The sequence below is a fragment of the Euleptes europaea genome, chromosome 10 (assembly GCF_029931775.1).
Source record: "Euleptes europaea isolate rEulEur1 chromosome 10, rEulEur1.hap1, whole genome shotgun sequence".
Classification (NCBI taxonomy): Eukaryota; Metazoa; Chordata; class Lepidosauria; order Squamata; family Sphaerodactylidae; genus Euleptes; species Euleptes europaea.
This window is the reverse complement of record NC_079321.1, coordinates 40,503,064-40,526,364: the sequence shown is the minus strand read 5'-3', so window position 1 is coordinate 40,526,364 and position 23,301 is coordinate 40,503,064. Positions and strand designations below refer to the sequence as shown.

The 23,301-nt window shown below is 43.4% G+C and overlaps 1 protein-coding gene across 1 annotated transcript in view; it reads left to right on the top strand.

Annotated features, from left to right (window-relative positions):
* DST (dystonin) overlaps positions 1-23,301 on the top strand; it is a 389,172-nt gene that overhangs the window by 111,134 nt on the left and 254,737 nt on the right. Inside the window, exons 6-8 of the mRNA XM_056856095.1 lie at positions 2,159-2,248; positions 8,099-8,176; positions 16,980-17,072. Of these exons, the coding sequence (XP_056712073.1) occupies positions 2,159-2,248; positions 8,099-8,176; positions 16,980-17,072 (261 nt within the window). The remainder of the gene's footprint in view (positions 1-2,158; positions 2,249-8,098; positions 8,177-16,979; positions 17,073-23,301) is intronic.

The window sequence follows — 23,301 nt, the reverse complement described above, 5'->3', positions numbered from 1 at the left end:
TAAGCTGCAGTACTGCAGTCCAAGCTCTACTCATGACCTGAGTTCGGTCCCAATGGAAGTTGGTTTCAGGTAGCCAGCTCAAGATTGACTCAGCCTTCCATGCTTCCAAGGTCAGTAAAATGAGTACCCAGCTTGCTGGGGGTAAAGGGAAGATGACTGGGGAAGGCATTGGCAAACCACCCCATAAACAAAGTCTGCCAAGAAAACTTCGGTATGTGATGTCACCCCATGGGTCAGGAATGACCCGGTGCTTGCACAGGGGACCTTTACGAAAAATGGTGACCATAACAATGACAAATTGTTCAAGAAGACAAATCAGCTGGGCAACTATGAAGACTTGCAGGGGAAGGAAAAAGGTTATTCCCTCTCCTTGTCTCTCCTCTTGTTACAGCTCTGCTTGTATGAGCTTCCTCTGCTCTATCTGCTTCTGTCCCCATCAATACTTTCCCCCCTCTTGGTCACTCATGCTCCTGATATTTCTTTCTCAAATCCTGTTGCCCCACTGTTCACCCAAGTTCTTTTTTCCTCTATTACATTTACATATACACAGACATCACTGTGAGTGTTTTTCATTTTAAATATTTTTGTATACTAAATAATTAATGAAGCAGCCCTGTCCATAGAACATTGGAATAGTTTAATATTTAACTTGAGCATTATACTCTTATTTCCCTCTGTGGAAAGCAGCAGGTGGTAATTTAAGTTATATATCAATGTAGACATTAAAGCTCAACCCAATTTTAGGCAGAGCAAGCAAGTGGAAAAATGGCAGCAGATGAAGTGGTAACGTTGAGGTTAGATTGACTGGAAGGAGGAGTGATAGATTGTTGTTAGACGATATGCCAGTCTTCACTGAGGATTTGACAGGGAAGAATTGGCCTGTCACCACTCATAGGCTCCTGAATGGGGTTAATTCGTAACATTGGTTTACACTATCAGGATTCTCACTTTTATTTATCACACTTTTGGAATTTAAGTACTTATTGTTTGAATCATATTTAACACACCAATCAATTACTATAAATAAAGCGAAATAAAAGAAAGAAAATTTTCAAAAATAACTATTGCTTTATGTAGTACTCTGGAACTCACAGAATTAAGATCAATATAATTTCCCACAGGTTTAAAGGAATTAATGATAATAACAGTGTAATCCTATGCATGGCTGCATGATCAGCTTTTGCTGCATGGGCAAGGCAATAATGTTACAAGTGATTGTTGTAGTGTAGTGATGGCATAATCCAATAAATTGTGGATGTAATTCATGTCTGTTTAGAAGGAAGTCCCACTGGGTTCAGTGGGATTTTTTTCTGGGTAATTGTGCACAGAATTGCAGTCAGACAGTGCAGCCCTATGAACGTTTGTTCTAATATAAACCCATTGATTTCAATAGGTTTAGACTGGAGTAGTTCTGCATAGGATTGTGCTGTAAGGTTTTTTCTCCAGGGCAATCCTAAAGAGAGTTACACTATTTGAAACCAATAGATTAAAAAGGATATAACTCTGTTTAGGGTTGTACTTTTAGCGCCTTACAATTCACCAGATTAACCTCAGCAAGCATTTTTTCCCAGTTTTTGTGTATCAAATCTGGTTAATCTAGCTAACATATTTTCTTTAAAAGATAGGGATACGTTTTTAGCTTGATCTATGCATTATGCATATATATTGGGATGGATACAGCCATCCTCCAGGCAGCCCTCCTCCAGCCTAAGGAGCCTTCCTCCAATGGAAGAGCCTCTTAAGTTGGATGAAGGGCCTTTAGATTGGAGGAAGGCTTCAAATGTGGGCCCAAATGAAAGATGGTGTATAAATATTTTAATAAATAAACTTGTATCAGTGACATGGTAGAAGAAGGCTAGGATCCACCTCACCTTTATTTGGTTTGGATAATATTTTTGGTTCAGGGTTTTTCCTTTTTGCATTGTCATACTAATTTTAAGTAGTATTTCATCCTATACCATTTCTTCTTTTCAATCTTGAGATGTAGTAGAGTAAATTTTAAATTTAGAGAAAATATTCTTCTGCGAACTGTGTACAAACTTCCTAAATTCTGCATGTTATAGAAAAGTGTGTATTTGGTAGAACAACATAGTTAATTGTCACTTGAATCTGCTAGAAAGAGACACCATCTTGACTTTGTATTTCCTTTCCTTTGTAGGTTCGCAAACATGTGAATGACCTGTATGAAGACCTGAGAGATGGACATAACTTGATCTCTCTTTTAGAAGTTCTTTCAGGAGACACCCTGGTGAGCTTTGTAAATCTTAGTTCAGTAGTCTCAGGCCTTTGTGTGATGCTGAATGTAAATTGGTATTGGTTGCTGGGTTTCTTTCAATTCAATGTTCCTATAAGTGTGGGGAAATTGTAGAATTGAATGTCAATTCTGACTAGATTAGCAGTATTTTTGCTGTTTCCCTTAGATAACCATAACACTATTTTCTATGCTGCACTTGTGTTTTCAGTCTTTACTTTTTAATTTTTCTGTAGAAAATGTGGGATGTTAAATATTCCTTCCAGTCATTAAAGAACACAATTTGCAAATAGCAAGGAAAAACGTTCCTACCTGTAATTGTCTAATACTCCCTTCTGAAGTCATTTCCTTTCGTTGTGAGCATTACTTCCCTTGCTTGGTTGGCACTTACTCCCTTCATTATATTCTTCTGTTCATACTCTTTTCTTCATTTGTGGTCTGTCTTGTGTCTTTGCTGTCCTGTCTCCTGTTCGTTACATTCATTAGCCAAGGGAGCGAGATTTTTTGAAGACCTTACGGTTGGTGAGTTCAACAGAAGCATGCCCGTATGAACAGCATGAGGATGAGGAGGATGAGGATAAGGGGGTAGGTGCCGACCCCCATAACTCTACTAACTTGGTATTTGAAGAGTGGTGACTGCTAACGTGCTAGTAACCTGTTAGTCTATTGTTGTGTAGTAGTTTATTAGAAAGAATTGTGTGGGGGGAGAGATGGAATTATGGGAACACCTCTAATACAGGAGAAACAAACAAACCTGTATACCAGTTCTTTTGGTTGGGACCCACTGAAATGATTTGAAAGTTACAGAAAATGTCTTGCCCAGTTCCCTTCTTTTCCAAGAAGTTTGGAAGTTTGGAGTGCATTGTTTATTTGCAAATTACAACAGTGTGAAGCATTTCAGATTCTTTTTCATGGCAATGGGTCATGAGTTATGCTACACATATACATGTAATTCTATTAAAGATGGATGAATGATATTCCAAGTAATTCATAACTGTGTAATTTAAGTTGGAATATAGCTATGTGTTTGTGTTACATCACTTACAACCTGATCCACAAACCACTTTAAACTGGAGTACTTCAGGGTTAAGATGACGATGAAGGTTATTTAATGCCATTATTTTGTGTGGTGTTATTGGAGTAGTAGTAAGCAAAAATGATAGATTCATGCCCCAAAGAGATTACAATCAAAATTTCTATTGCTGGAGAGTCAATAAAATGGAGGGAGGAAAGGGAGATAATAAGACTATCTTGGGATGAATATGCGCAAATGCAGTTTTAATCCCATAGAATGTCATGGGTTTGTGGATTGGAGCCATAGATAGTTCATTGGCTGAAGATATAGTAGTAACTTTCCCCCCATAGACAGAATATATTGCTAGATGATACACATGCTAGTGATTCTTCAGCTACTACGTATGTTGCTTTCTCATACGATTTATTTTTATAGCAGCGGATGCTGAGGTAGTATTTTTAACAATACCTTTTGTCTTCCAGATGGGAAATATCTGCTTATAAACAGTAAGGCATTGAATATTGATCTGTGCCAAATAGATTCCTTCATTCCTTTAAAAAAATCCCCATGTCTAAAATTAAGTGACAGTTTTTATGGTCTCTTCCTATACGTGGCCTTGTAGCTGCTCTTTTGGGATATTTGTTCAGACCAAAAATATTTCAAACTATCTCTCTGTGTTACTATGCATCAGAGATATTTTCCCTGTTGTGTCTTTTACTTCCTGAGAATCTGGGCGTTTTGTAAACATCTTTTCTTTCAGCAACTATTATCCAAATTCTATGTGTGTGCATCCCACTCATGAGTATATGTTGCTCTCTATGTTAAAATTTGCAAAATGTATCTACAGATAAACTGGTTTCGACCCTACCAACTTTTCTGTTGGTGCAGGTGGGAGGATAGGTTTTGACCCCTGAAAAGCTTATGCATTTATGGGATCCATATGGACAAAAATGGTGAGATTCCCCTCCTCCTCGCATCAGCAGAAGAGCTGGTATGATTCAACCCAATATATAAAATATTTTCAATCATACATTTGGTCACAATCCTTAAAGCAATTATGCTGGAGTAATTTGCTTTGAGGATTTTTGCCATTGGCGATTCTTCATTGGCCACTTCCCCTGGTCTAATGGTCTTGACTACAGTCCAGTGAAGAACTAAACCCACTTTAGGACCACTGAAATCAGTGAACTTAGCTATGTAGTAGGTGTGGTCTTTGACTTGAATGAGTCTACAACCACACTAAACGGTTGCTGAACTGCCTGTTAAAGCTAGGACTTCATTTTGTGTGTTGATTTTTGTTCTTTTTCAGTTGTATTTCTCTTGTTTCCTCTTGGCACTTGCATGATACTCTGAAGGAACATGGGGGTCACTTAAGAAAAAAAATCTATTAGAGTATTAGGTGATTGTATTTTGAGGCATATTGACAGTGTGGTTCTGTGGCTATAATGTACAGTCCACATCATTTATGCTATAACATTTGGGTTTGTATATACTTTCTTCTCCAAGATTGGGTCTAAGACTCATGTTGCTTCAGTAGAGTGGGAATCTGCTGCAGTGCCACTCCTGGTAACTAAGGCAGAGGCCATAGAGAGGGGCCTTACAGTGTCCCCCCCACCCCATGTTGTCTGCACCTTTCATTGTTTGTTCTAGACAATGTGATGCAGCAGCTTCCACACTATGGGCATACTAATGTTACTTCATATTCACAGACATTTTATGATTGCTGTAGCTGGTTGTCAATCTCATGTGGAAAAAATGTTTGAGCTGTGGGAAGCCTTTCTATAAATGTGGAAAAAATGTTTGAGCTGTGGAAAACCTTTGGGTTGGGATCCAGGGATCCATTCCACTAACAGACGAGCTTTCCCCCAGTTCAAAGAGTTTTCCTATGCCATGAGAGGACATGAGGAAGCCTCTTGTGCTGGATGAAAGAACCACTGTTAGCAGAATTGGGCATGTGGGACTCGCTCCATTATTTGGTTGTGGAACCAAAGAAGCTACAGTCTTTCCTTCTTGCTGGCTAATCAGGTGGTAGGAGACAGCTGCAGTTAGTTTTCCAGGAGGAAGGTGATTGAAGGCTTACCGTTACACCCCTCCCCCCAGCTGTGTCCATGTTCTGCTGGGGTGTGATTTGTGTGTAAATGGTTCTCTGCATCCAACACTACTGGCCACAGCCTAATACAAAGGAATGTTGTTGAATGTAAAAACAAGTGCACGAGAGCAGTTGTGCTTATATGTGCAGATAGGACCATGGCTATTTCACAAATAGTTGTCTGAGGCAATATTCATCGCTTAGCAGCAGGTGCTACTTGTGCGGTATCATGCTTCAGCCCATTGCAAAAGCTTGTGAAAAATCTGAAGTCAGGAAGAAGGGCATTCATGGTTGGATTATAGGGTGGCATATTTTTACCTGCTTTCTCATAGCTGTTCTCTGATGACTAAACAAGTGCGATTCTTCCTCTTTGTGATTTTACACTAACTGCATGTAGTTTGGCTTTGTTTATCATGATCATGCTGTGTATAAATTATTGTGTTTTTTCCTTAACAATGTGTTTAGCTTTCTTCATGCACATTACCAGTTTTGTAAGCATTTCTAAAGCAAAAGTTGCACAGTAGTGTGATAATGGATGTTGCTTGGAATTATACATGAGGAATAATGTATACGGATAGGTTCTAAATTATTCTTCCTAATTGCTCTTCTCGCTAGTGCTGTTTAGATACTTTATGTGAATAAAATACGTATGGAAAAAGTTTCATCATAATTGGGCATCTGCAAATAGATGAACAAGCAGGAAGTGTTGGGGGCCACAGTATTCTGATTACAAATCTTTCTTGAAACATTCGTGTGCACGCCCAACTCTGCCATAAAATGTGCTATATGTGTGCCACCTAGGAACTGGCCATATAGGCTGCTTCACACTGAGTGTTTAAGGTGTATGCCTAGGCATAACTTCACAGTGTAAATTGTTAATGCACAAATATATGCTTCCAAATATGTGGGTCATACAGCTCCATTTAGAAGTGAGCTGTACTCAGTTGCAATTTCCTTCTGAGTCGCAAGCCTGGGTTTACATATTGTACAAAATGGTCCTTAGTCTTCACTTGATACTAGTTCATCCAAGAAAAAAAAATGTATCTAGTGCATTCTGGGGCCCATAACCTGTATCTCTGTCAGGGGAATTAGTGTGAAGGTTCATCAGAGCAATCAGTATTATTTGCATAATGGAAGTCTGCTCCCAAAGAGTGTGATCCAGGGGCTCCCTTGAATAAATTTACCTGAAAGTCCAAATACCAAATACCTTGCTTATATCATCTTGGACTTTGAAAGTAATTTTGGAGAGGAAGTTGGTACAATAGGAAAAGCTCTCTTAAGCCGGTCTGAACTTCCTTTTAAGCAGTTTTAGCACCATACATCCAAACTGCTTGTTAAATTTGAGAGAGTCTTAGAAGCAATTTGTAAGCTTTGTGGGGTGAATTGTTTCCAGTGGATCTTGCTAAATAACTTTGATGTTTAAATTAAACATTTCTGGATCGTGACCACAATTGAACTGCTAATATAGGGGATAATCCCAGTCCAAGTTAAGCAGTTTTAAGTACCATTAATTTCCGTGAGGGGAAAAAAATTAAACACATGCTTAACTTGCCAGTTGAAAATAATGGGACTTAAACATGGTTAACTTTGCCCAGAGAACATACTATCTAAGAAGGCATGTTTTACAGTCACATTTATTACTGTGCTACATGTCATCTAAATCAACTGGCCAGCCAATTATGAACAAACCTTTCATTTAAATTAATACACAACTAGGTAAAAAAGGTAAAGGTCCCCTGTGCACCGGGTCATTCCTGACCCATGGAGTGATGTCACATCCCGACGTTTTCTAGGCAGACTTCGTTTACGGGGTGGTTTGCCAGTGCCTTCCCCAGTCATCTTCCCTTTACCCCCAGCAAGCTGGGTACTCATTTGACCGACCTCGGAAGGATGGAAGGCTGAGTCAACCTTGAGCCAGCTACCTGAAACCAACTTCCGTTGGGATCGAACTCAGGTCATGAGCAGAGGTTGGACTGCAGTACTGCAGCTTACTACTCTGCGCCACAGGGCTTTTATCTTAAATTAATACACAACTAGAGTAAAGCATAAAACCAATGGGTTGAATTCAGTGTGCTGTGAATGGAGCTACACATGCATAATGGACTGTTCCTGCCTCCCTCCCTCCTTGCTGAGCCCACAGTGACCACCCCAATACTGACCCTGGGTTTCAGGATACCTCCAAGAGAAGCACTGGGCACAAAATGGAGATTTGTAGTGGCAATTCTGCTGAGTCAGAATTGAACTGAATCTTACCAGGTTTATAGCAGGAAATGATCCACTCCTGCCTAGTTTTGTTGTAAATTAACCAGCAAGTTTAAATGGAGATGTTCTAAATGAACATATATATAGTCCAGGGAACATAACATAATTTGATGTTGTATTACAGTATGTACATGATGTTTTTCCTATTTTGGTAGCTCTCTTGTCTTCAGTGTACAGCAGGGATGATATATAGATCTATTAACAGGAACCTTGTCATTGTGAGTTTATTAGGGTGTTAAAGATTTCCAAACGTGAACAAAAAAGAGGTGTTTGTGGTGGGGGGAGACCTCTATATTTTGAATCAGAATTGCCTTCCTGCAGAAATATTAGGCTACATGCACAGCTTTGTGAAATGTTATTTTAAATATGAGCTTTGATGTGTTTTAAGTAGGCAGTTCTAAAAAGCGTTTCAATGTTTTGCCCTTTAATTAGTATAATTTCTGATGTAGAAAGCCTCACAGCCTTCATTTTCTGTTTTTAGCCCAGAGAGAAAGGTCGGATGCGTTTTCACAGACTACAGAATGTACAAATTGCACTTGATTATTTGAAAAAACGGCAGGTAAGCAAACATTTAAGAAACATTTGCCCCTCTTTCCCACTATTGTTAAAATTCATGAGCTCCATGTCTACTAGGGAAAAAAGATAAGGGGCATAGTAATTATTTTCTTATCGATGTGATTATGCTGCTGTTGTCAAAATAGACATGGGAAGATGAGCCATGCTTATGCATGATTTCCAATGGACTGTATCATCTGTGCTAAAGAAGTGCATGGTTGAAGTCTTGTTACATATTCCCTTCATCCACATGGGTCTGAGATCTGGTGGGAGGCTCATGGAACTGACTCAAAATTAGGTAGTAGGTATGGCACACCAAAGGGGATTGCTTCTCCAGAGTAACTAGCACAGGTCTCACTCCCACATTTTGGGTTATGGATGTTATTTCAAAATAAAGCAAATGTCCAATGGCATCTTGAAAACTAACAACATTTATTTCAGTATGAGCTTTCCGGTGCCCAAGAGCCATAGTTCCAGTTTGTGCTGAGACTTTATGCACCTGAGAATGAGGTCTGAAAAAGTATGAGGAGCTGTAGAAATAGGCATGTCTGATTTGGCCCTGACATTAAGCTCACTGAATGAGCCTGGGCCAATCTAAGCTTGAGAGAGTTCGACTGTCTCCCAGGGAAGGGAAATGATGCATGCTGCCTTAAATCCCTGGGAGGAAGGGTGGGATTAAAATGTTCTAGAGCGATAAAAGAACTGTGGGCTTGGAGATGTCAAAAGGTTGTAGAGGAATTGATGGCAGCCAAGAAGAAAAAAGACAGAGGGTAAACATCAAAGGTGCACTGAACCCACTAAGCTTATTCTAGCCCAACATTGTTTGAGTTGAGAGGCTCTTCCTCAGAGGCTACTTAAATCAGTTTTGTTAGAAGAATTGCTTAAATATTCTTATGTGCTGTCTGATAAGTAAATTTTATCAGAAGAAGAAATTGATTTAGTTGCCCCTGAGGAAGCATTTCTTGACTCACATCACATTTGCTCATAATATATTCATCTCTGTGTACTTTTGAGATTCCTTCTTCTTTTTATTTCTTAGACCTCCTCTCCCCACAACCTAGGATTTGGTAGGTGGGAAGATACAGAGCCCCGTAGGAAAAAATATTATGCAATTTTGCATGAAAAATATTCTGTAACGTATTCAGAAGAGATAATTAAGCTTTTCCTCTTGCTTAAATGTTGTAATTGTGAATTATATTTCCTTTAAAAAGCAGTTGAAATGATAAGTCCAGGTCAAAAAAAGCACAGGTCCTTGTAGTTCTAATATTGCCTTCCAAATAATTTCTAGATATATTTTTATCGGCATTATAAGCCTTTTATTTGCCAGAGACTCCATTTCAACTGAGTAGCCAAATCATAGTGCAAATAAGCTTAACATAATAATAGGGTTCCCAAAAGTATTTGTGAAGTTCTGGATAAATTAGAGGCTGTGGAAGTTGTAAATACAACAGAAGCTTAATTCTCAATCTCCAGGAATATATTTAATGTCCTTAATTAGTGAATGTGTGTGTACAGCTCCTTGAACAGCAATTAGTGTGCTAATTATTATTATTATTATTATTCATGTACAGATTAATGTAATTTGCTTTATTTGGTTTTAATTGGACAGGTTCTCTCATGCAGTTGAGTACTTATCAGTGCAGAGAGTAGGAGAAGCAGCAAGATAAGGCTTTTTTTGTTGAAGGGATGCTCTGTGTTAGCATCAGGCACAAGATGAGTTAAATTTACTCTACATGGAAGCAATGGTGTTTTCCATTATGCTGGTTAGATCCCAACAAGCTTTCTGTTGGTAAAAATGGGAGGAGGGGTCCACCCCCAAAAAAACTATGATGGGGATCATGGGACTTTCATGTACAAAAGCCATATGAATGTTGGTGTCAGGCTGCTATCTCGGTTTCGTTATTGCCTCTGTCTCTGTGCTGTATTGTCTGCTCCCCAAGGTCACATACCTAGGCCTGGGAATTCAGTTCCTGGGAAACTGTATTCATGCGTGTAATCTCCCGCCTTTCCTGCCTTATAATATCTCCCAGCTAGTGAGCCTTTCATAGCTGTCATTTTATTCGTTTGCGCTGTATGCCTATTTGATCAGTAAAAGCCATCTGTTTGGACTCTATATGACTTTGTGGTGATTTCTGGTTCTGTGGGCCAAGGGCTGACATTATGACAGCTATCTCTCATCTTCACCGTTCTCCTAGCCAGGCTGGAGCCCAGGGGGGTTCGCCTGCCACTTGGATGGGAGCTGTGCAGCTCTCCAGGTGATCTACTACCCTGGAGCCCTTCTCAGAGGACCCTACTCTGTTACAAGACTTAATCGCTGAACTTTTCCGGACGACCCGAGAGGTTTGCCGCTTGAGGGGACTGGTACAGACGCAGGGGCAATCTCTTACAGGACGTCTCTGGATGTTAACATCGGAGGATACTGATGCTCGTTTAGATCTTCAGGACTTGGATCAATTACTGGACGATGCCCGATTGGCGACTGAGGATTTACAAATATTAACTGGACTTTTGGATAATCTTATTTCTCGACAAACTCTTTCTACCATGGCGGGAGCCCCGCCGGAGGGTTTTTCCCTGATCCCGGATGCGGCCAGCTGCCAGGCTGAGGCCAAGCGAGTCGCTATTAGCACTGCTCTTCTCCTTGTGGAATGTACAAAGGACACCCCGGTAGCCACCTTGGCTCAAGTTTTGACCCCGACGTTTGGAGCCGAGGCGTCCGCACTGGCGGTTCGAGTACAACCTCTGCTGGGCGGGGAACCTGACCCCATACTCTTGCTCCTCGAGACAGAACTTTTACCGCGCATTACGGCAGAGGCTGCCTTAAGACTTGAGAACGCCAAAGTTCTTGCGGATCAGCAAGCTGCCGAAGCGGCTAGGGTCGCAAGAGAGAGAGAGGCGGCGGAAGCAGCCAGGGCGGCTGCAGCAAGGATTAGGAATCAGGCGAACGTGGACACGCGCCCCAAGGACTATGTACTGGGACTATCAGGTCTAACTTTTTCCCCGGCGTTTGTCCCGTCGCGTGCGACCCAACGCGCACGTCGTTTGGCTGACCGACGTCGAGACTCAGATGAGTCTGAAGACGAGGATTTATATGGGGATAGCTCTCAATGGGCCACGAGCTTCCGAACCAGTAAGCCTCATCTTACTGGTGGCCCAAGTGAGGAGGTTCATCTTTTACGAGCCCAGAATCGGGAGCTCTCCGACCGTGTTGATCAACTCCAGGAAGTAATGGAACTTATGCTTCAAGAAAACCGGCAATTACAACAAACCCTGATAGCTCAGACACAGCCCGTTCCGATACCGGGTCAAGGGGTACCCGCACAACCACCCGCTAATGTGCCTGCTCCACCCTTACCTCCTGGAGCTCCTGTTGCTCCTCCGCCCGGACCACCCGTGCAACCACCTCCTAATGTGCCTGCTCCGCCCGTGCCTCCTGGAGCTCCTGTTGCTCCTCCGCCCGGACCACCCGTGCAACCGGGTCAACCCGCGCCCGGCCCTTGGAAGCAGCTCAAATTGAGGACTACGTATGACGGATCTCTTGAGACTTTGCCTTGTTTCTTGCATCAAGTGGACAGTTATATGCGAGAACAAGGTCAATTTTTCCCAACGGAAGATAGCCGGGTGCGGTACGTAGCTTCCCTCCTGACAGGCAAAGCGGCTGACTGGATGGTCCTCCAGTTTGACACCCGCTCTCGTGCGATTCGTTCCCTTAACAACTTCATGACTGCCCTGAGAAGGAGGTTTGAGGACCCCTTCCTGGGGGAAAGAGCCAAAACGGAACTCTTACAATTAAAACAAGGCTCTGCTACAGTTCGGGAATTTGCCGATGAATTTCAGCGACTGGCAAGTAAAATTGTAGGTTGGCCCGAGACCACCCTAATCCATCATTTCAGGGAAGCCTTGCATCCTGACATTCTGAACTGGTCTTACATGCGGGGCGATCCCGATACCCTTGAAGGCTGGATCCTATTAGCCGAGGAAGTGGAAAGCCGCCGCCGCTTTATTTCTCTCGTCCGTCAAAAGCACAAGGAGAAGGGCACCCAAAAGCCTCAACCCAAGGCACCACTGCTAGTCCCACGAAATCCCCCACGTCCGCTCCAGGAACGTGAAGCCCGATTTCAGAGGGGTGCCTGTCTTACATGCGGAGAAATGGGCCACTTTGCAGCCGTTTGCCCACGCCGCCAGGAATTATTTCGTCCCAGCACGACAACCCGCGCCCGAGGTCGTCCACCACGCAGAGGCACCGCGGCCACCCGCAGCGCAGCTCCGGGAAGGCCCACACCCTCTGCACTCCATGCCGGGGACCCAGCCTCCCTACCCGCTTCCAACGACCCCGCCGGGTCTCGGATTACAAGTGCCCCATTGGGGGACAGCTTTCCCTCTTCGGATGAGGACAACCCTTGGATTTCTCCAGCCTTAAACCTGGAATCTCCCCTCGACTTGTCAAAAAACGGCTCCGGTCTGTGGTGAATGGAGCATCTCCACAGACCTCTCAGGATCTTCCTAGCAAACCGAATGCTCCTACCAAAATCAAAGAAGTGGACTCCACCGTCTACGTGGATGCAGTTTTACAACAACTTAACGGAGGTCCACAAATCCCCGTCAAAGCACTAATTGACTCCGGTTGCTGTCGCACTCTCATAAGCGAAGCCACGTTTGCTGCACTCAGAGCCGACTCAGAAGCTTTACCCGCCCCCGTCCAATTTGCTCAAATGGACGGGAGCCAATTCAAGGGGGGTCCAGTTGATCACCGCACCATAGGGGTGGCAATGGGAATTGGTTCCCACTGGGAACAAATAGACTTCACTATAGCCCCTATCCGATTTGAAGTGGTCTTGGGAATTAACTGGATTAAAGGACATAGTCCCAGTATTGATTGGGAAACAAACACTATCTCTTTTGCTAGTCCCACCTGCGACCAGCATCGGCAAAACTTTGCTCTGCCATTTCCGCCCGTTCCAGCATTAACCTCTACTGCCCCAGTACCACCGGCTCTACCCGCTGTATACCGGGACTTTGAAGATGTCTTCGACCTTAAGGAATGTGATGCCTTACCCCCCCACCGGGCCTCAGACTGTGCGATTGAAGTAGTAAAGGACTGCACATTAACCAAAAGTAAGATTTACCCTATGAGCGCTTCCGAGCGCACTGTCCTCCGGGACTTTTTGGACAAAAACCTCGCCAGAGGGTTCATTCGCCCTTCGAATGCCCCAAACTCGGCCCCCGCGTTTTTCGTCCGGAAAAAAGAGGGCGACCTTCGCCTGTGCATTGACTTCAGAAAGCTCAATGCGGTTACCCAAACCAACGCCTATCCTATCCCATTAATATCGGATATTTTGGGACAATTACAGGAAGGTCGTGTGTTCTCTAAATTAGACTTGGTGGAAGCCTACTACCGAGTCCGTATCCGCGAAGGAGATGAACACCTCACTGCCTTCTCTAGCTGTTTCGGAATGTATGAATTCCTTGTAATGCCATTCGGATTAAAAGGGGCCCCGGGGGTCTTCATGCAACTCATCAATGAAATCCTACATGACCTTCTATATCGTGGGGTGGTAGTCTACTTAGATGACATTCTCATTTATTCGAAAACTGTGGACGAGCATGTGACTCTGGTCAGAGAAGTTCTACAACGCCTGCGTAACCATCAACTGTTCGCTAAACTAGCTAAGTGTGAATTTCACCAAAGCAAACTCACGTTTTTGGGATACATCATCTCCCACCAAGGTCTCCGCATGGACCCCGCCAAAGTCCAAGCCGTCCTCGATTGGACTCCCCCCACCAACCGTAAGCAAGTACAGCAATTTCTGGGATTTGCAAACTTCTATCGGGGATTCATCCCTAACTTCGCCCAAGTGGCTCTACCCATTACGGACCTGCTGAAAACTAAGGGAAAAGTAAGCTCGGCTGCCTTGCCCTCCGCAAAAATCCTATGGACTGAGCAATGCCAAGCCGCCTTTCTGGCCCTCAAACGCCTCTTCACTTCGGAGCCGGTGCTACGGCACCCAGACCCAAATCAAATGTTCATTGTGCAAGTCGATGCTTCCGATGTAGCCATGGGAGGGGCTCTCCTCCAACAAGGACCGGACGGTCTTCTTCACCCTTGCGCTTACTTTTCAAAAAAATTTGCGCACGCTCAATTAAACTGGCCCATCTGGGAGAAAGAGGCCTCTGCAGTTCATCATGCACTGACTTTGTGGCGGCAATTCTTAGAAGGGTCTAAAGTACCCTTTGAAGTTTGGACCGATCACAAAAATCTAGCTGCCCTCACGGGGTCCCATAAGCTATCGGCGAAACAACAACGGTGGGCGGAGTTCTTTGCTCAGTTCCGTTTCACCCTGAAGCACGTCCCTGGGAAGCAGAACGTTCTCGCGGATGCCCTCTCCCGTTTACCACAATATCCGGTAAAACTCGAAAGACCCACCAACTCTCTGTTCACCCCTATGCAACGTGGGGCCCTACCTATGCTGGCTGTGCAAACCCGATCCCAGCATCAACACACCTTCCCTAACTCGCAAGCTCCGCCAGCCCAACCGGCTGCCCAGCCGCCACCGCAACAGACTGGAGTTCCCGCCCCTCCTACCCCTCCGACCGCTCAGCCGCCTGCAGTCTGCGCGCCGCCGCACGTAAGCACTAGCCCTATAACTGTTTCTCAGATCTCCATGACCGATGGGGGGGCTCCCTCCAAAATCCCCATCTCCGAATCCTTTTTAACTGTCCTTCGGGACCAGTGCCTTTTAGAACGTTCCGCTCATACCCTACCTCCTGGTGTTTTGGAACAAGGGGGGTCCTGGTACAAAGACTCAAAATTGTATGTACCCAAAACTCTCCGGAAGGACGTTTTACATTTAGCTCATGGAGCCAAAACAGCTGGGCACTTTGGGTTTCTGAAGACCCTTCACTTATTGCGCAGACAGTTCTGGTGGGGGGGAATGCGTTCCGACATTGACTCCTTCATCCGCAGCTGTCCCGTTTGTGCCGCTGCGAAACGATCGCAGGGCAAACCCCCGGGACTGCTACAACCTCTTGAAACACCCAGCAGACCTTGGGAAGTGATTGCTATGGACTTCATGACTGATCTCCCTCTCAGTGGGGGTAAAACTGTGTTGTGGGTTGTTACTGATTTGTTTTCTAAGCAAATACATTTGATTCCATGCGCAGGGATCCCCTCTGCTCAGAAACTGGCCCGCCTCTTCGTGACGCATATCTTTCGTTTACATTCGTTTCCGCGTAAAATAATTTGTGACCGCGGAAGTGGTTTCGTTTCTAAGTTTTGGAAAGCTTTCCTCAAGTTGGTGGGGGTGGAACAGGGATTGTCTAGTGCATACCATCCTCAAACTGATGGTCAAACTGAACGTGTCAATGCTGTACTTGAATGTTATTTGCGTTGTTATGTTAACTACCACCAGGGTAACTGGGTGGAACTGTTACCTTTAGCAGAATATGCCTACAATAATGCCATGCATCAATCCACAGGTTTTAGCCCGTTTTTTGCTGTGTATGGACAAGATTTCAGTCCCATCGCTCCTCCAGATGATGTAGAGGGGGAGGGGAACCCCGACATTGCCTCCTGGGCACACGCCCTCCGTACCACTTGGCCCTGGCTCGTTAGCAACCTCGACCGGGCCAAACGTAAATACAAAGCGCAAGCTGACAAACATCGCTCCCCCGGGGGTGATCTGCAAGTAGGCGCTTTGGTTTACCTTTCCACCAAAAATCTCCGTTCCACCCAACCGTGCCATAAGCTCAGCGCCAAATTCATTGGCCCTTTCCCCATTACTCGGGTCATAAACCCTGTCACAGTGGAACTGGCTCTCCCCAAATCCTTAAGGCGTGTGCATCCTGTTTTCCACATAAGCCTCCTCAAACCCCATGTTGCTTCTCCACGGTGGCATCCGGACCCACCGCCTTCGCAACCCATCATGGTGGGGGGGGAAGAACACTTCGAAGTCTCCAAGATTCTTGACTTCCGTATTCACCATGGCAATCTGCAATATCTAATTCGTTGGAAACATTTCCCCCCTGCCTATGACGAATGGGTGCGCGCACGGGATGTCTCCGCCCCCGACCTCGTCGACGCCTTTCACATTGCTTACCCGGACAGGCCAGCCCCCTTGCGGACTGGGAGGGGGCCTTGAGGGGAGCAGAATGTCAGGCTGCTATCTCGGTTTCGTTATTGCCTCTGTCTCTGTGCTGTATTGTCTGCTCCCCAAGGTCACATACCTAGGCCTGGGAATTCAGTTCCTGGGAAACTGTATTCATGCGTGTAATCTCCCGCCTTTCCTGCCTTATAATATCTCCCAGCTAGTGAGCCTTTCATAGCTGTCATTTTATTCGTTTGCGCTGTATGCCTATTTGATCAGTAAAAGCCATCTGTTTGGACTCTATATGACTTTGTGGTGATTTCTGGTTCTGTGGGCCAAGGGCTGACAGTTGGCTATAGTATGGCAGGCAGGATTGGGTGAAAAAACTGTCTGGATTCAATCCAGCATATACATGGTCAGGACCACTGGCAATTTGGTGTCCTTATGGTCAGTTCATGGTCTCTTGCATACGTGCATTTGTTGTATCTGCACTGTCTTTTAAGGTGTACACTTAACAAAGCTAGTTCTGCCTCTTAAAAAGCCCAACATGTGGTAGATCTGAACAGAGTTTAACATGTTTTCTCCGTGCCCTTCTATTAAGATTATTGATCATTCCATCGCCTCCCTCCAAAGATGCACAATGTGATACATGGGTCAGGATATATGTTTTATGCTCTATTTGATTTACTATTTTGCATTTTTTTTCTCTTTTACAAATTGCAGGTGAAATTGGTAAACATCAGGAATGATGACATAACAGATGGAAATCCCAAATTGACTTTGGGATTAATATGGACCATAATTTTGCACTTTCAGGTAAGAGGCTTATCACTTCCAATTTATATTGAATTTGAAATTCTTTTTGAGAGCCAGCATGGTGAAGTGGTTAAGAGCAGTGGACTCTAATCTAGAGAACTGGGTTTGATTCCCCACTCTTCTACATGAAGTCTGCTGGGTGACCTTGGGCCAGTCACAATTCTCTCAGAACTCTCTCAACCCCACCTACCTCACAAGGTGCCTGTTGTGGGGAGAAGAAAAGAATCTGATTGTAAACTGCTTTGAGACTCCATAACAGGGAGTAATGGATTTAAACTAAGAGAAAAGCGATTCCACCTAAACATTAGGAAGAACTTCCTGACGGTGAGGGCTGTTTGATGGCGGAATGCACTGCCTCGGAGAGTGGTAGAGTCCCCGTCTTTGGAGGTCTTTAAGCAGAGGCTGGATGGCCATCTGTTGGGAGTGCTTTGATTGTGGGATCCTGCATGGTGGGGGGAGGGTTGGGGTCACTGGGGACGTGGTGGGGGGAGGTAGTTGATAGCATTGGGCAGGGGGTTGGACTAGATGACCCTGGTGGTCCCTTCCAACTCTATGATTCTATGATTCTAAGGTAGAGAAAAGCGGGGCATAAAAACCTACTCTTCTTTTTTTCCCTGATGGGTCAGACCAGACAGTCAGACCAGGTTCTCTAAATTTATGTTGAGGGAACAAATCACATGTAGGATTGCTGCAAGTTGGTGTGGTAAACAAACTTCTGTAGCATGCCCCTCCAGATAGTGTTTGAAGTATAACATTGTAGTATAAATTTCTCAATAATCTTTACATTTGAGTAATAAAAATGTGGGTTTTTTCACTTTTGTCACTCCCATGTTTTGTGAATTTGAAATGCAACATTGTGACATCTGGTAACTCAATAACAAAGGGGAGATTGTATTATGAAATAGAAATACATCTGAAGAGTGTTTTTCCTGTTTTGATCTAAAACCTATAACATTCATGCTTGCAGCATTTCCATGTGACATTGAAAGGAACAAGCATCATAGCACCAAAGTGGTACAAATGCATGGCTGTATTAGCCACAGTAAAATGCCTGTGGTGCCAAAAGGAAACATCACAGATTTGCGATATGAGATATTATATTTACATTGACCATCCTTAGTTATACATTTAATTTGACATCTTTTTTTTTTTTTGTAATTGCTTCTCGGCCTTTTGGCTAAGATCAAGTGTAGTGTTTTTTTTTTGTATAGGGAATACCCAAGTACATTTAATGCAAAGTAAAACTAATGCTCCATGTCATCAGGTTTGGTACTATAATCCTCTTTGTCTAATTTAATGAATTATTAAAAAAAAAAGAACTTTAACTGAAAAAAAGGGCACAGTTAGTGCAAAATATTACTATTAAGCCAATAAAGTTTTTTTGAGTTCAAAAAGAACGGTTTGGATTAAATTAAATATTTCTGGCATTGCTGCATCAGGTTGATGTTGCTTTAAAGGTTATCACAAACATGCTAAGCAGTTAAAAATGAAAAGGCTTTCCTTGATGAAAATACTGGGTGCATTGGTGGTGCTGGATCACACTAGGTGGCACTAGAATTATTGCACTGGGTATACTTTCAGAATTATATAATGTATCCTCCTGGTCCCTATTCTATGTGGTGGTGTTAATTCTCCTCAGCCTTAGTGACTGAAAACTGTTTTGTGGTAAATTTGCCCACGTCCGTCTTGTGATTCTTAACTCTCAATTGAGAATTCCCAGTACCTGCTGCATTATTAGAAATAGTTGTGTAGCATTTAAAATATTTTCCTGCCATTTAAAAACATGCTGAGTGCACAAGACTATTTGCATCTTTCAATACTGACATTTCTAAATTTCAAAAAAAAAAACCATGTATATGTTACATGGAGAATTGATATTCCAGATTACCAAAACTAAACAGGACTAATTAGATGTTTAAATAATAAAGAGATTCATGAAATAGAAATCAGTGTAAAAAACCAACGAATATGTCCTGATCAGTTGTTTGTATATTGTTACTGTTTTCTGGAATCATTTTGGCTTTGGGATGATGATCTTCACTCTCACCTGGACCCCACTAAGCATTGTTCGTGTGCTTTCAGCATGGTAGGAAAAGCCTCTGAGACCTCAGGGTTGCTCCTCACTAGAAAGCAATGTTATGAATCGGTTCAAGTCGAGAAAACTGAAACACATGTGAGAAGTGATGTTGCTATTGTTGCCTCGCTGTACGTGAAGGCTCATTGCTGTCACATATCCTAAATGGCCTTTGAAGTCTGGAAGTCCCACTTCATTTCAACAGAATCATGACTGAGTTGCACTGTTTTCTCTTTTCTTTGAAGTACATTGGATCCATTTTTATATTCCAGATATATTTGCATTGAGATAAATAGTAGATAACAGCTGCGGAGCAGAACATTCACTGCTGTATCAGGGTATACATCATTTCACCATTGCCTCTTCGTGGGGGGGGGGGCCATGCATATGTATGTGTCTGTGTGTATGTACGCACACATATGAAACCTTAATTAGCTACTCCCCTCTTCGTCCAGCCAGCATAAATCAGTAATACAGCTTTGGAAAATTGAGTTCCTTTGCCAGGCTCATACCACAATAATTAAGGTGGATCTTTGCCTATCTTTGTGTAACAGAAAACAGAGTTCGGGTTTGTGGTGTAGTGGGCAGGACTGTATTGGAAGATACAGCTGCAGCTACTTTTGGCAGCAAGGTCCAACCATATTGCACAGTGTTCACGGGCAATCTTCAGCTTTTTCAGTCTTCAAACCACCATTTTTCATTTAATTTCTTCTGATTAGCAAGGCATATTTTTGTCCGTTTGTGGGTATCTGTTTCCCTCTGTGAACAGGTGTGTAAGCCAATAATTTCCTGTTTCCAAACTTGTGCTACATTGTAGAACTTTGGTTTATTTTATGATATTCTTGTTTAGTTTAGTTTATTAGTTTATTATTAGTTTTTTATCCTGCTCTTTCCCCACTGAAGCAGGGCTCAGGGCGGCTTCCAATGCTTAAAAACAGTACTTATCCCACAATATATAAAAGAAGCAGTACAGTATAATATATATCCACATCAAGAGCTAGGAGGTGATACTCCTGATCCATCCCTCTCTGACCCAGCCACAGGACCTCCATCTTTGATGGATTTAGTTTCAGTCGATTCTGCTTTAACCATGTCACTATGGCCTCCAGGCACTCAGTCAGGGTGTCCAGAATAGAACTGGCTGGCCATTCATCCTGTCTCCCAGCAATACCCTCAATCCCTGACCTTGGAGAAATGAGATCAGCCACTGCAGGGCTGCCCTTGCAATGGACTCAGGGACATGTCTTGTAGAGCAAAAGCAGTTTGTATATTTGCACCTATCCCTGGGTGAGTTGATACACAAGAACAATAGGTAAGAGAATGTAATATTGATACTTTGATAATATTGATAATATTGATAATATTTGATAATATTGAGACAGTACTGAGGTAGATGAACCAATGGTCTTGTTTGGTATAAGGCAGCTTCATATGTTCATGTGGCCATTAACGGCCAATATATGTTCCTGCTGCAGCTGGCTAGCAACGTCTACCTTTGCGGCATACTTTTGGACTGCCTCCAGACATTGAACCTTGTCTCCAAAGATTCATTTGTAATCTGCTCATGATTTAAAACAGTCAGCTGAAAGGTTAATGACTGTTCTTCTCAACAATCTCAAGTTATTTAATGCCTGTGATTTAATCCTTAGTTGTAGGAGGCGATAAGCTATTATTTCCCTGATGAGTCACAATATGACAGACTGTCATTTGTAAAGTACAGGTTTTTAAGAGATAGATTTTGCTTCTTCTAGCCTGAAAAAATGTTCCTAATCACTTTTGTTTGACATGGATCCAGTTTCTGTATTTGCTTTTGTATTTGCTTCTTGCTTTCTTCTGATATGTGAAGTTATAAGCCAACAGTCGATAGAGCTGAATGGCTAACCATATCCTGACTTTCTGTAGGGCAGGGTCCCCCCAAGCTTTTTGAGCCTGCAGAAACCTTTGGCGTTCTGACACAGTGTGGTGGATGCCGCAACAAAATGGCTGCCACAAAACAGCTGCTGCAGGAGGCGGAGCTATCCACAAAATGGCTGGTGCAGGTTACCTTCAGTCAGTAGTGAAAAAAGGGCAAAACAAAATACAGGGAAGAGGCACATAATACACAGCACAGAGATTCTCAAATAAAAAGTAATAAAGTTGGGCTAGCTCAGCTACTTACATTACCTAGGCTCTAGCAGATTCCTCAGAGGATGTACAGAGTTCCTTGGAGTAACAAGATGTTGGAGGAGTCCTTAACCCCTTACCCAATCTCCCATGGACTCCAGTTTCCACTGAAGACAAGAGAAAATCCCAATTGTCCAAATATTTATGGTCAATGGAATTGGACCTAAGCCAGCCTCCTCTCCAAAAGTGATGAGCTGGTTTCACCAGTCCAGTGCAAAGCTCCCATCTCTGATGTCAGAGAATACCAATCAGAAACTTATGAAATATATTCCCATCCCCTGAAGCACCTGGTAATGGCTCTGTACTTCCATGACAAATAGATGGTCTGGCCCAAACCAGAGTGTCCTTTGTACAAAAGAGATTAAGTCTGGCAGGATGGTCTAATGTTGAACACATGGTCACATGAAGCTGCCTTGTACTGAATCAAAACCTTGGTCCATCAAAGTCAGTATTGTCTACTCAGACTGGCAGCGGCTCTCCAGGGTTTCAGGCAGAGGTCTTTCTCATCACCTACTTGCCTAGTCCCTGTAACTGGAGATGCCGGGGATTGAACCAGGGACCTTCTGCATGCCAATAGATGCTCTACCACTCAGCCACGGCCCCTCCCCATGAAATGAACAGAAATGAATGGATTATTATAATGTAAACTCCAGGGGTCCAAGATCCCAGATGCTCTAGGTGGCACTCTTGACCCCTAGTAAGATTTTAGGGTTTCTGTCACAAGCCCTTTAACTTATTGGCAAAGTTCCTGGTGTGCTGCGGCCCTGGAGGGCTGCTGGCAGCTAGGCGCAAGCTGAGCCAGTTGGCCAGCGCTGAAGGGAACTCTTGGCCTGTCTGCTGCAGGGCAGTTGTAACATCCCACTCTGCCCTTGGATTAAATAGTGCCATGCGTCGAGATGTGAAGTGAAATGTGTGAAATGTATCTTTAATTTTGTGTTGGGGGTAGTTGTACTGGGGATACTTACAAGTGTAGGATAGTTTGATTAGATTAGAGAGCCGGCGTGGTGTAGTGGTTAAGAGTGGTGGTTTGGAGCAGTGGACTCTGATCTGGAGAACTGGGTTTGATTCCCCACTCCTCCACCTGAGCAGCAGAGGCTTATCTGGTGAACTGGATTTGTTTCCCCATTCCTACACACGAAGCCGGCTGGGTGACCTTGGGCTAGTCACACTCTCTCAGCCGCACCTACCTCACAGGGTGTCTGTTGTGGGGAGGGGAAGGTAAGGTGATTGTAAGCCGGTTTGAGTCTCCCTTAAGTGGGAGAGAAAGTCAGCACATAAAAAGCAACTCCTTCTTCTTCTTCTTCTTCGTCTTCGTAATTCTTTATTTAATTATCGGCAACATGTTTTTAAAAATTATTTGTCACACTAGTTTTACTATTTCTTGTCACCTTTATCCTCCCAATTGTGCTTAGCGCTGCACTTTTAATTACCCACCCACTGTCTTTACATTGGAATTATAAATCAGTCTACATTTGGAAAAGAGCAGAAGTAAACTAAAGGGCGAACACTATGAGCAGTCTGATCCATCTGCTGGTGTGGCCCTGGCAGAAGCTTTAATCACAAATAGCTTAACTAGATCTCTTTGCAAGCCAAGTGTTCGAGTTCTCTCCCTAAAATTTATCCTACTGGTCTGTTTTGTCTCAGTGGCCCTGATGGTAAGAAAGTGGGGGAATTGAACAGTCATGCAGTTGCCTTTTCAAACCCCATATAACCACTTCAGCATCATAAAGGATAGAAAACAGCAACAGATGGTCTTTGGTCCAATTCAGCCTGCCCTCTTCAAGATGGCGTCATCTGGCCATACATACCTGTGGAATTTTCTTAGCTATTTGTACTGAACATTTCCCCCTAGTATCGAGAACTGCCTTTTCCCTCCTTGCTTACGGAAGCAACCCTAACTCTTAAAATTATATTTCTTTTCCATCCAAATGTTTTCTGTATCATAAATAAAAATGTTAGTATTGTGGTAGTAATAATGATAAAAGTGAGGTT